A 13,281-nucleotide genomic window follows, 5' to 3' on the forward strand; every position below is an offset into this window, starting at 1 on the left:
CCAAGTGCTTTTTTGTTTATTTAATAATCACCGAAGAACAATCTTCTTTATTATTTTCTCAAAACCAATAAATAAATATAGGCGTTTGAGTGGTTTGATTTTGGATTCGCCCTTCTTCTTGGGATGATGGAGGTTAGTTCTTTGAATTTGTAAAATCCAACAAGTATTTTTAAAAATATCAAATTGCTGTAATTCCAGATGATGGAGGGTGCTGATGACAACAATTAACCCAACTACTAGAAACATGGACAAAGATCAAACTACTAAAATTAAGTTTATGCTCTTTTTTCTCAGCAACATATCACTTGCCGGAGTTCGCCGACTTCTAGAGGAGGCTATTGGTCTTGATAAGAACACCCTTGATGCTATTAAGAACTTCGGAAGTCAACTACATCTGTAGATTTCACGAAATGTTTGCCGGCTGAATATGTTGTTATTTAGGTATTAAAAGGGGCTGGGGCTGGATCCGGGAAAGAAGTTAAGAAAAAAGTCGATGTGAAACAAAGAAAGCTAAGGAAGGTTAACAACGAAGAGGAATCTGATGCTACACAGACTGAAAGTGATGAAATGAACTATAAAGTGAAAACGAGGAAGGTCACTGCTCCCAGAAACGTTAAGAATTCAGAACAGCTAAAAAAACGTAAAATCACTGAAAATGCAGATATTGATGTCTCTCCCAAGAAGAAGCCAAACAAACTTGCAAAAAGTCAAAAAGAAGAGGATAATAATTTAGTTGAGGATGAAAGTTTATCTGAAGATGGTCAATGGCAATCATCTGTTGAAAGATCAGCCCTGGTTAGTTTTTATGCCAACCTTAATTACAGTACCCAATATAATATAAGCATTTTGACAGCAGAGGAAAGAAAAATTAACACCTGTGCATGGGTAGGTAGAGAATCTAAAATCAATAATCAAAGCTTGTGGAATGAGGTTTGTGCATCAGTTAGACCCTCTATTTTACTCAGTGTTTTTGCAATTTGTTAACATTGTCACATTTTTTGGTCTTAATTGTCAGTATTCTTCCTGTTATTTACAAGAAAGCTAAACAAGCGATTGATGACAAACGAGAAACCATTGTCGTGAAGGAGTTGGAAGGTATTCTCTCAAGAGAAGGGCTATCAAAAATTCCAGCCGAAAAAGGTAATTGGTGATTTGGTATGCCAGCTATTTAATGACATGTTATAGTGTCAAATGTGGAGACCAGTATGTTAAAAAGGTTAAGATGCATGTATGGATTTTCTAGTCTGTAATCAGAACCGTAGTTTGGAAATGTTCAAAATATAATTTCTAGAACTGAGAGCTCTCACGGTTGGAACTCTTACCAATTTATTAGGTTCAGTTTGTTTGATATGTGAGCGTGAAGTACATTTCTTTCTTTATACATGTCATCATTATGGAGTGAACCCCACAGGTGACGAAGATCAGTCTTGGTAATGGTGATTCCACAGTGGTGTTGAGATATTAATGTTGCTTTGAGTGAAGGGAGAAACTCATTAAGTTTACAACATGTTTTGGCTGATGAAAATCCATTTCCATTTCCATTTTTATAAATTTACTGCGCCTACATTATCCTCGGATCCAGTTTTCTCACCCCCAGCACATGCACTCACTCACCCCTCAGTAGATAGAATAATGTCGGAAGAGAAAATAAAGAGCCAAAGAACTTGAAGGTATCCACATGAGCAACATTATATCCAGTTCAAGAAGAAGATCAACGTTTGGTTTTGTGGCTCTGGATAAACCTCTAGTTCGTGGTAAGAAAGACAAGGTAGGTGGTAATGGTAAAGATCTCAATGATGACAATAAAGGGGAAGAGAAAGAGGCAGAAGATGATGAGGACGAAAGTGAAGAATTTGATGAAGGTAATATTTATTGATGCATTTAGGTCCCTAATCATTCTCACAGCTACTTGCCTTGATCAATGGAGGGAGTTGCAAATGTTGGGATGGTTGTGGTGTGATGGTGATATAGCATTTTTATCTTGAAAGTGGAAATGTTCACTTTTGGTTGGTGGAACTGGAATGTGACATTATATCTTGCAGCAGATAGATAAGAATTTGTTCCAGAGGCGTTGCTTTATTTTTGATAAGATCGCAGTTACATACAAAGGGTATGTAAAGGGTTAGTCTCATCTCATATACTTTTGTTGTCCCATGGCATTTCAAGCTTGACGATTTTCATGACTTTTATATGTAAAAAAGCTATACAAAATAAAATGCTAACATTAAAAATAAAAAGGTAAATGCCCTCTAAAAAAATCTAAAGCTAAAAGGGCATGGAATGTGATTACTTTGAAACAACAATGTTTACTAAATTTAAAATAAATTTACATGAAAGTATGAAACACTTCAAATGTAACGCCAAAGTATTTTTACAAGGGAATAGTGAATAGTGGTTTGGTTGGTGATTTTTTATTCACTCTACCTCTCATTTTCGCTGCTTTTTTTTTCTCGTCAAGCAGCACTATTCTCTCTTTCTGTGGAGGAGAGAGAGCGCCGTATTGCGCCATTCCTTTTGTTCGCTCTAAATCTCACTGTCTCGTCATCTGCTACTCTGGCAGCTCGTGATGTCATGTGGATGCGGGTGGTGAATTCCAATGTCGCGAGCTTCCGTCACAGCCGCTTCCTCCTCCATGCACCACCAAGGTCTCCGCCATTTCTAAAACTCCATTTCTTTTTTGTTCGATTTTATGTGCGTTGCTTGCGTGAGCATTCCGGGAATTGGTGGAGGTTTAGGGAGGATTTCCGTTGCGATCCTGTCGCTAGTCGTCATTGACTTTGTTATCTTATCGGTTTGTAGTTGTAGTAGTGTTTGTTTGATGATCGGCGTGGCGTTGACTGATTATTTTACCAAAGCTAGCTAGTAGTAGTAGTTTATTTTGAAGGGAGGACTAGGTTCTACTGTACTATTACATAAGCTTTGTTAACTGTACATATGCTTGTTTCTGCGTAGCTCGCCCGATCATTTGTAAAAATTCCTGCCACTGGCTTACTTTTGCTAATCCTTTCAACGTCTCTGTTTTTTGTTCCTTGTGGATTAGATTAGTTTAGCTTGGAAATTGTTGATTGCTTGTGCCTACATTTGTCAGGTCTTCATGTAAATGCTCTTATAACATAACCTTCCACTCATGTTAAATACCATTATTCATTGAGCCTTGAAATTTCTCCCAGTCATTTCAGCAATCTGTAACTCATTTTCTAGTTCTAAATCCTCCACCATTAGGTGGAGATTTCACTTATAATCTGCATCATTTGAATATGTAAGAGATTGTATGGAAGCATGGTTTCCAAGTGCATTAGTCGGCTCACAAAGATTGTAATATAATACTTATATACAACTAGAAAAGAGGCCTTGATATTTGTTTTCTGCTTTTCATGCAAAGGCTGAGAGTTCCAAATTGTGCACTATAGAACGGCGCCTTTGTCTAGAAGAGGGTCATTACATCATATAAAGTAGAAGATGAGTTTCTTAGTAATGGTGTCTTATCTTTTCAGATGTTTTGTGGCCAATTACCATGAGATCAAGGGAACAAATGGAGTCTGGACCTTATCCTGTTCGTGAAGGTGAACTGGATTGTTCATACTACATTAGAACAGGAGTGTGCCGATTTGGGCCTACATGTCGATTCAACCACCCCCCCAACAGAAAACTGGTATGTGATATGGAAGTTTAACATTTCAAACTTTCAATGGTACAAACTTAATATGACTTTGACTCTTATTTGGCCCGTGTTACTACTTTGACTGGGTTGCATCTTGAATTTGAAGCTAGTGTGTCCGAGATTGCTTGCTGCGTATATTATTGTAAAAATTTGACGGTCAAATAATCATCTAATTGCATTTGTCACCTGGTTACCCTGAATCCTGAATCAATAAACAACTGTACAGTCAGTTTACTATTTAATTTTTATCTTTTCACATTATTCTGAAATCTATCAATTTAAATTGTAGGCTATTGCAACAGCAATGATGAAAGGTGAATACCCTGAAAGGATAGGACAACCTGAATGTGAGGTATGCGTGTGTACAACTTTATCCTCATTTGTTGAATTGCATTTTCTCACCACTGCTCAACATATACCATGTAGGGTGACTCTTTTGATGATTCCATAAAGGTTTATAATGAACTTCTTTTTATGCATTACGAGTGTGAATTTATTTGTATTTAGTTTATCGATTTTCCTAGTAGGGGTGACATTTGTATATTTCCTCTGATTTCTTTGTAGTTTGTATACTTGTTGGCTCATATGGGTTTTTATTTGATATTGTCTAATACTCCCTCCGTCCACCAAAAATAGTCCCATGGGTGGGCAGCACGGGTTTTAATGAGAAAATGGTAAAGTAAGAGGGAGAGGAAGAAAAAATTGGGTAAATTAGAAGAGAGAAAGAGAAAAAGTGGGTAAAGGATGATAAAGCACTTTTAAATGAGACTATTTTTTGTGGACCCAAAATGAAAAGATGAGATTATTTTTCGTGGATGGAGGGAGTTTACAATGCTGGCACTACAAGATCTTTGAGATGTATGGCCTTCTTAGTTATCTATTATAGTGAGTGAGCGGATACACTTTAATGTAGGTGTTAGAAATTTGATGATAAAAGATTCATAGACTGCTTCTACTTAACCAACATCTCACTGGAAGAAGGTTGAGGTTTTTAGTGGATTTTTTTATAATACGAGTCTGTCTGTTGTCACTTTTAACATAAAATTTGTCTGAAGTTCTCTATTTGCTTCTAACTTGCTTCCAGTATTATTTAAAAACGGGAACATGCAAGTTTGGAGGCACATGCATATTTCACCATCCTCGAGACAAAGCTGGGATTACCGGACGAGTTGCCTTAAATGTTTTAGGATATCCACTTCGCCCGGTCTGCACACATAACCCCCTTTCATTGATTTTTCCTTGGCTTAATTTGTTAGTTGGTTTTTAAGTTTGATCAACTTATTGGCATTGCAAATTTGGAGTCCTGCATACGTTTTTTCATTGACCTAGTTGCTATAGTTTTGATATATGAAATAGTATTTTTACTATGACAAAGTGTGGTTATAATTACTGAGTGATGTTCATGGGCATTAGCTTCTCATTATTTTTTATAAAACGATCTCGATAAAAATCTGGTTGAGAACTTCACAGTCGTGAAGAAAAATTAGCTTTACTTTTCTAAACCAGATTATAAATATGGTCTAGTTTGAGAGGAAAAAGATGGATGAGTCCAAGGTGTGATGAAGAAAGCACTTTGAATCAAAGTACAATTGCTTTTGTGTTCGAGTTCATGAAAGGGCTGGGGCTAGCTAGGCTTCTGGATGATGTGCACCTTCATAAGAGGACACACACCATTGTTCCATACTGGAGAGTGGTTTTGAGTAAATAGTCTGTGCTCCAGAAATTTGTGTTTTTGTCACCAACTTTGCATAAGTGAAAGTTAATTCTTGAACAAAAGAATTTTTTTTATGGGTTTTCAAGCTTTTGTTTTGATTTAGTTTTTCTCATTATACGGTGTACAGAATGAGATAGAATGTGCATATTATATAAGAAATGGACAATGCAAATTCGGGAGCACTTGTAAATTCCATCATCCCCAGCCTTTAAATATGATGGTCTCTTTACGTGGTTCTGCTGTATATTCTGCAATTCATTCTCCTACAACCAATCCGCTGTCATATCCATTGTCAAGAGGTTCTTTTATTGCCAGTCCAAGGTGGCAAAGCCCTTCAAGTTATACACCACTTGTCATGCAACAGGGAGTGGTATCTATCCCTGGATGGAACATATACAGTGTAATATTTCTTATGAGCTTGTATTCTTTATGCTCAATTAATTTTCCACTGTGGCTTTGCTTTGTCTAAGCAAGACAGAATGGAGCATGTTCAGTACCCTAATCACCGTACTTACTAATTAACATGGAAAACCTAAATCACACTTTAGCCTCATGGTATGAAAAAAGCGCACGTATAAGTTGCTCATTCCCACACCTGTTTCTCACAGAGAATAATAAATAGAGAAGTTCCATCAGTTGGATGCAAGATCTGTTGAAGAATTATCTAGCTTCAAAATAAAATCTGAATTTTTCATGCATGGTTTTCAGGGTCAACCCAGTTCAGCTCTATCTTCTGAAAACCAACCCCCTTCAGCAGTAAACATCCAGAATGATGGAGCGTCACATCAGGGAGACTCTGGAAATATTGCATCTGAGGATGGTTCTGTACCAATGGGATATTATGCATTCCAAAAAGATAATGTATTTCCTGAGAGACCAGGTCAGTCGGAATGCCAGTTTTATATGAAGACTGGGGACTGCAAATTTGGTGCAGTTTGTAAGTTTCACCATCCTAAGGAAAGACTGATTCCTGTTCCTGACTGTCACTTGAGTCCAATTGGACTTCCTTTACGCCCGGTAGGTTTTTGCACCAACATTTATACATGGTTTTTTCTAGCACTCTCCTGGGATAATTAAACCAAGAATGGGGTCTCTGCCTTCACTTTCAGTTATTCTATATTCTAGGAATCAGCGTGTCTTTGAAGATTACTGTTGAATTATGCACGAAAGAATGAAAAGGGAATAAAGAGCTAGTTTGTCTTGCCTACGTCCACTAGAAAGTGTATGGAAGGGCTAGAAGAGACAATCATTGCTCTGTAATCACCACGATTGCAGTTTTCACAATCTGCTGTTGATTCGAAAAACAGTGATGACTGTAAAAAGTCATTTCATCAGAAACATAAACTCAGCCGAGTTATTATTTTATATTACTATATTCTATACCTTGTATTTTGTTGGTTATCTCCGATCTCCCAGTTGAACCATATTATGCTTCTCCCTCTATTCACTTCAGATCAATTAGTAAATTTTTTACGCAAACCTATACCTTTTGTGTTGGTTCTAACTTTTTGAGTATTTGCCTAACTCAGCATTTTACTTTTCACATGTATTTCTTTGTTGTTGGTTGTAGGGGGAACCTGTATGTGTATTCTACTCACGATATGGTATCTGCAAGTTTGGTCCGAGCTGCAAGTTTGACCACCCCATGAGAGTTTTTGCATACAATACACCTGCATCATCATCAACTGACTTCGCAGCCATTCACCGTTTTTTGGCCTCTTCACCGGGAACAGTTCCAGCAAATTTCTCCTCAGATGGACTCATGGATGGAAGCTACACAAACAATAGGCGGCTTTCCTTGTCAGAGGCTAGACAAAAACCCTCGGGTGACAATAACGCTGACTCAGAGTGAAAATGTTACTTCCAAAAGTAATCGAGTTATTGCCTTGTATAATCTTGGAAGATAAATAAATATCAGCTTCCTGTAAATTCATTTCCGTGGCTGGAGATGTACAGAATTCAATTCCAAGTCAATCGAAGATGCAGTTCAGTTGACTAGATTCACTTCTTAAACTTGCTGCTATGTAAAAATCTGCAAATGTTGTCACATTTGTTAAAGGCAGTAGTGGATGTCTCCATTTTTTGACAACAATAATTTTCATATGTTTGTATTACTTTGACAGTCTTCTGAGCATTTCTTTTTGCAGCAAGGTTTGCCTCTCTAGGCAATAGTCTTCCCAAAAGCATACAGGGTCATTCCTTGCGCTAATAGCTATTTCTGCTGATTATGGTTGATTTCCTACATGTTTAGAACGCTTGCAATGTCCCCTTCATTTCATGGTCAGTAGTAATGATTATCATTATTTGTGACATTACTTTGGTCTCGAGGTGTACTCAACTCACCATTAACTATTTTGACACCTGTTTCTACTGATTACTTTTCTGGAACTCATACTACATCCTTCATGTAATGGTCATTAGTGTGGATCATCAAAAACTGTGAGTATAAGTTTGATACACTAAGGTATTATTATCTCATTACTAAAACTGCAGTTTTAGTTTTTCTATCAGGAATTTAAAGAGTGCCTCTTCATTGACCGTGCTAGTGATAAAATGATTGGGTATTTAAGATATGTGCTATTAACTGTCAGTTAAGCTTTTAGGTTACTGGCTAGTTGTCAGGCTGTTTAACAGTATTGACGCAGGAGATTAAAGTACACTGCATCAATATCTAGACACATCAAACTAAGTAACCTTGTTTGTGTTTTATCTCATTTAAGTTTGCTTTCTGGGTCATATGTTCTATGGGAATGGGAGCTGGACTGGAACCTGTGTTTTTAATTCAACCTACATTGATTCAGGTTGTATGTGATTGAATTCTAATATAATCTGATCAGTCATAAAGATAAAACCATGAAAAAAAGATACTATATCTTGTTTCCCTATAAGGGGCAAGTGCCGAGATAGTTGTTCCATTTAAAAGCAATCCATTGAGAAAGCTAAAGATCAACGTTTGCTGTGCCAAAACTCAATCAGGTAAATTCTGGTATTTATTTGAATGCTCTATTAATTCTCTTGAATTTTGGTAACTTTTCAACTTCATTACTGTCTACCTTTGTAGGGGTTGACCTATGCTTGTTTAGGATCTGTGGTGAAACAGCCAAGGAAACAGTCGAAAGAAAGGGATGCCTCATTTAATTCTTCTAGAGGAGCAAATAGCAGGTATTCTACAAAACTAAGGCACACATGAGCTTTGCCTCATTTATAGTTTAGTCATGACTTGATTATTTCTATTCTTAAAGTACTCTCATAATATGAGTGATAGCAAGTGCCATCTTTGTCGGGGCATGGCGTTCTTTTGTTGTTCCATTACTCTTTCATTTATATTTAATTGGATTGAAACTACGCAGTTGATTTCATTGTTTAGTAGTATTAGATTTGTGTACAAGTTCGATGATACACCAGCTTGTTCTCATGGAACTTCTATCATAATCGACAAGGATCTCTATATCTTTACCTGAATACATGTTTTTTTTCCTTTTTTAGCAAAAATCCTGAATTTTGCCTAGCAGTATAGATGATTAAATTTATGTTCTGAGTAGGAGAAATTGGAGGTCTGGACTCGACAATCCAAACCGCAGAATCAGAAAATTTGCCTCCTATCTATGAGAGTGTGAGAGTATGATAAACAAGATTTTGGGAGTAGATAGTGAAATTATACCATATTGTAATGCAAATACATTTCACATGCCTTAAATCATCAATGAAAGAAAAAGAAAAGTAGTACTCCTACTAGTATTTATTTCAAAATCATAAGAGTAATATTCTCTGTGGGAAGAGGTATGTTGGAACTAGTAGGGCCACCAATCACGGCCACCGGGCTTCTTCACCATGATATCATTGTATTCAGGTCTTGAGGTCTGCAATTCCATTTTCCATCACAATATATATATGTTAGTAATTATACTAGTAATAGTACTTTTTTCCACTATCAATCCTATTCCTAACAACGCGGTCATATTCCTCTTTCCCAGTCAACAAACCTCTCATTCTAACGATCGAAGCAGAGTATAAAAAACAAGAGAAAAGTTTTACCAGATCTTTGAAAATGATGAAAGCCGCGAGGAAGAAGAGAACGAAGAGGATCTCGAATTCTGCGAACCGGACAAAGTTGAAAACCGAGCTGACACCGCGAGTCAACATCGATGGAGCCGCCGCCGGAGATTCCATCGCTCTTCTCCGCCGCACTCCGTCGAAACCTATCATCCCCGGACCACCCGTTCTCTTTGCCATCTCCTACCAATTGCTGATCTCTATGCTTGGAACTTAGAAATTTCGAGGAGAAGAGGGGTTCAATGGTAGCTGATGAGATCGAAAAAACAGTTGGATGGATTTGATAAAAGTAAGGAAACTTGGTCCGTGGGCCTCAGAGTTGGGCTTCAAATACTATCATTTAAGGCCTTCTTCCATTCCTTTCTACGGCCCACTTAATTAATTGATTAGCAAATTCCAACCATTAGTTGGTGCTGAGTCCTATGATATGATTATCCATAGTCAATTACGTTCTTTTAGTCCTAAAGTGATTCTGGATATTTCTATAATAAATTTCTATACATTTTGTTCCCTAGAAAAGACATTACTCTTGGGTATATACGCCGACCAAGATTTACTAGCGCTGCAGCACCACGTGACAATTTCCTACCTCACTTCACCGTACCACTACTCCCATGTTCCGCGGTAGAAGAGGTGTTTTTTCACTGTACCACTACTCCCTTGTATGAAGTAAGCTAAGAATAAATTCTTAGTACAAAATAAAAAAGATAGAAAGATAAAAAAAAGAGAATAAAGTAAGAATGAATAAAGCAAGTGAGAAAAAATATGTTAACTTTAAAGATAGTGCTACTAAGTAACTACCACTCCCTCTGTAGTAGAAACGTTTTTTTAGCACGAGATTTAAGAAATTGTGTTAAAAGCAATGTTTTAAAAACCGGACCGGTAAGCGAACCGGTGAAGCTACTGGTTCATGGTTCAACCGGACGGACCGGTTTAATCACTGGTCGAACCGTTTTACTGTTACAAATATGTATAATTCAATTTATAATGTAAAATATAGTGTCCAATATAATAAATAATAAAATATGATCAATAATGTATCACAAAAACATTCAATCTTACAAATAATTAGTATATATACAAATATAAAACATTAAAATTTAATGAATATAATAAAATATACAAATTGTTAGTTAGTGTGAATAAAAATTAAATATTTTACATATAAAAATAAACTAAATTTATATTAATTCAAAAAAAATGTATGTGGTGGAATAATCGAATACAAATTATTAGTTAGTTTAAACAAAAGAATACTTTAATATCAATAGTTAGGCTACATAAATTAAATATATGCTATAAAAAAATATATTTAGTAAATAATAAACTATAATAAATAAATATATTGAAAAAATCGAATCTTACTATAATATAACGATAGTAATAAGCGTTATAGTAATAATATAGTAACTAGGAAAGTATAGATAAAATTTAGAGGATGATAATTATATGTATCATAATAAATAATTACATAAAAAATATAAAATAAATAAATTATTAGTTGGTTTAAATAAAAATATTAATATTCTATGTATAACATTGTTTAATGTTTTTATTTTTCCATGTGGGGATTGTGGTGGAGTGGAGGTCATGAGTTCAAGCCCTTCCAACAACAAGTTTTTAAAATTTTGAACACAAAAAGCAAAAACGGGTTTCCGGTTTCCGGCCAGACCGGTCCAACCGGCCGGTTCAGACTGTTCTCGGTGGCTCAACCTCACACTGGTCTAAATAGGTAAACCGGGCCGGACTACCTACCGGTTCGCGGTCGGACCGGTCGAACCGGCCTGTTCAAACGGTTTTTAAAACACTGGTTAAAAGTGAGTTAAATAAATGGAGAATAAAGTATTCCCTTCGTGACCACATTCTTAAGTGATACAGAGTTTTAGGTGGAATAGTTGTTTGTGGAAAAAAATAATTGAATATTTTAATGAGAAGAGAGGAGAAAGAGATTTTATTCCAAATATAGAAAGTTGACATCTTGAATATGACAAACTAAAAAGAAAATGTGGATATCTTGAATGAGACGGATGAAGTAGGAAAGAAAAAAGATAGAGAAATAAAGAAAGAATAAATTAAAAGAGAGTAAAGGAAGAGAAAAAAAAGTTAATATTTTTATCAAAATAGAAAATGACTGTAATAATTAAAAAAGAATTCGGCTATAGAAAAAGCTGCATTTGAAAGGCAAAAAAGAAAAGGCTGGCCACACAATATTTTCCCGTAATTTTTTAATTTATCTTTTTTTTCTTGGGGTGGAGGAAGAAACACTACTACAAGGCTACTCATTCAGCTCTGGATTCTCCCCCACACTGTTTCTATCTTAACTTGTGAAATGTCCATTTGCAAAACTTACCATCTCCCCCAGAAAGAATGAAAAAGCTATAGGTGTGAAAATTTAACAATTCTTCTTTTTTGTTTATTTAATGCAATTAATCCCTTTATTCCATCTCACCTCTATAGACATTTAAAACCAAAACTACTAGTAGTAGTATTTATTAGCGAGCAATAGTTAGATATATAGATGCATGTTCATACCTAATCTCTGCCTCTTCCCTGAACAAAAAATATCTTACTCTCCTCCCTTATTCTAGTTCATCACCACCATCTCTTGATTCATTTTCCGACCGTTTTGCCTCTCCTTTCAATTTCTTTTGGAAGAACATCAAAGGCAGTAAGAAATGCGTGCAATAAGTAGTGGGGTTTTCTGGTCTGTGTTGATTCTTTTATTCACCTCTAGTCTCCATCAACAACTTAGATTGTTCATGGTAAGTTTCTATCTCCACGATTTTTGTCTTCTTCTTTGTATCAGAAGACGGATCCCACAGACATTCTTGTGTAAAACCCCATCTTTGTGGTTTCTTGAATTATCATCTGGAGCACCCTAAAAATGGAGTCTTGATAATAAAAATGGTTTCTTGATCTTACAGGTGTCGGCGGAAGATATGGTGCCGCTGGTGGAGCTGGGGAAGGAGGAGGTGATGGTGAATGATAGCAGAAGGAAATTGGGGAGCTTTCAGATTTGTTCACTGTGCACTTGCTGTGGAGGTGCAAGCAGAAGCTACTGTTTGCCATCTCCATGCTGCTATGCAATCAATTGCAACATTCCAAACAGGCCATTTGGATTCTGTTCTTTCACTCCCAAGACTTGTAATTGCTTTGGATGCCATATCTAATTCTTGATATTGTTTTTTTAGTTGAGTCTTGTTTGGAAGAGGGAGAAAGTCTATCTGCTCCTGTTTCCTGCTAGTTTATATAGTAAATGTTTATTACTCCTATTTGTTTGAGGGACAGCTAGCTATTTCCAGGTAATTGTTTTGCTCTTCCGAGCTCTTTCTAGGAAAATGTTAGCTAGATTTAGCTGAAGCAGCAAAAGCAGTAGTGCCGTATTGTGGTTCTAAGTTCTAAAGAATGATTGTTGATGGGTTGCAAATGCAATTTTTATCTTGTAAAATTAAGATTTAGTGAAGTGATGATTTGCATTATTGCTGTTTGTTGTGTGAGACTGGCAGAACATGATGGCGCATGTTGGATTTTGGGAGTGTGTTTCCTGATGAGTGGGATCAAGATTTGAGTAATTCTGGTGTTCATTGCTTTGATTAATTATTAGTTTTGTCAGCCTTTGTTTATTATACAGTCTGAGGGTGTCATTATGATTGGTGTGGCAATGTAGACTTCTCTTTATTATATGGAGTATTTGTTTTGTATCTCAAGTTTGCTGCTGATACAAGGCATGTAGTTGTTGATTGGTTTAGCTCTACTTATGCCTTATCATAGTGATTTGGTCGCTTCTCATCTCTTGGTTCTGAAGTCAATGCAATCCACTTACTAAGTTGTGGTAGGATAAATACTTAATTAT

General features: G+C 36.2%; 2 protein-coding genes and 1 long non-coding RNA gene across 6 annotated transcripts; 2 read left to right on the plus strand and 1 right to left on the minus strand.

Moving 5' to 3' along the window:
- The first annotated feature begins 559 nt into the window (after positions 1 to 559).
- LOC121761907 (zinc finger CCCH domain-containing protein ZFN-like) lies at positions 560 to 7,470 on the plus strand. Of its 4 annotated transcripts, XM_042157616.1 has the most exons (9): positions 560 to 795; positions 890 to 930; positions 1,016 to 1,140; positions 3,495 to 3,652; positions 3,951 to 4,013; positions 4,746 to 4,865; positions 5,503 to 5,775; positions 6,084 to 6,392; positions 6,946 to 7,470. In XM_042157616.1, exons 1-9 carry the CDS (start codon positions 568 to 570, stop codon positions 7,225 to 7,227), a joined length of 1,599 nt encoding a protein of 532 aa, XP_042013550.1. In that variant the 5' UTR covers positions 560 to 567; the 3' UTR covers positions 7,228 to 7,470. The 4 variants fall into 4 exon arrangements, with proteins under 4 accessions (XP_042013550.1, XP_042013554.1, XP_042013552.1 ...); XM_042157620.1 differs by lacking the exon at positions 5,503 to 5,775; XM_042157618.1 differs by lacking the exon at positions 4,746 to 4,865.
- Positions 7,471 to 8,995: 1,525 nt separating this feature from the next.
- Positions 8,996 to 9,956, minus strand: LOC121761909. Its single transcript, XR_006042124.1, has 2 exons — positions 9,411 to 9,956; positions 8,996 to 9,235 (listed from the first exon to the last, which is right to left on the minus strand). It is a non-coding gene; the product is annotated as an uncharacterized LOC121761909 (long non-coding RNA).
- Positions 9,957 to 11,819: 1,863 nt separating this feature from the next.
- On the plus strand, positions 11,820 to 12,907 carry LOC121760269. The gene is made up of 2 exons (XM_042155917.1): positions 11,820 to 12,190; positions 12,353 to 12,907. Exons 1-2 carry the CDS (start codon positions 12,104 to 12,106, stop codon positions 12,596 to 12,598), a joined length of 333 nt encoding a protein of 110 aa, XP_042011851.1. The 5' UTR covers positions 11,820 to 12,103; the 3' UTR covers positions 12,599 to 12,907.
- Positions 12,908 to 13,281: the final 374 nt, after the last annotated feature.

The sequence above is a fragment of the Salvia splendens genome, chromosome 13 (genome assembly GCF_004379255.2).
Source record: "Salvia splendens isolate huo1 chromosome 13, SspV2, whole genome shotgun sequence".
NCBI classification, from domain to species: Eukaryota; Viridiplantae; Streptophyta; class Magnoliopsida; order Lamiales; family Lamiaceae; genus Salvia; species Salvia splendens.

Coding starts and splice junctions, on each gene's coding strand:
- LOC121761907 (XM_042157616.1), top strand. CDS start 568: ATGAACTATAAAGTGAAAACGAGGAAGGTCACTGCTCCCAGAAACGTT. Junction 3,653..3,950: donor ACCCCCCCAACAGAAAACTG/GTATGTGATATG, acceptor TTTAAATTGTAG/GCTATTGCAACAGCAATGAT. Junction 5,776..6,083: donor CTGGATGGAACATATACAGT/GTAATATTTCTT, acceptor CATGGTTTTCAG/GGTCAACCCAGTTCAGCTCT.
- LOC121760269 (XM_042155917.1), top strand. CDS start 12,104: ATGCGTGCAATAAGTAGTGGGGTTTTCTGGTCTGTGTTGATTCTTTTA. Junction 12,191..12,352: donor AACAACTTAGATTGTTCATG/GTAAGTTTCTAT, acceptor TTGATCTTACAG/GTGTCGGCGGAAGATATGGT.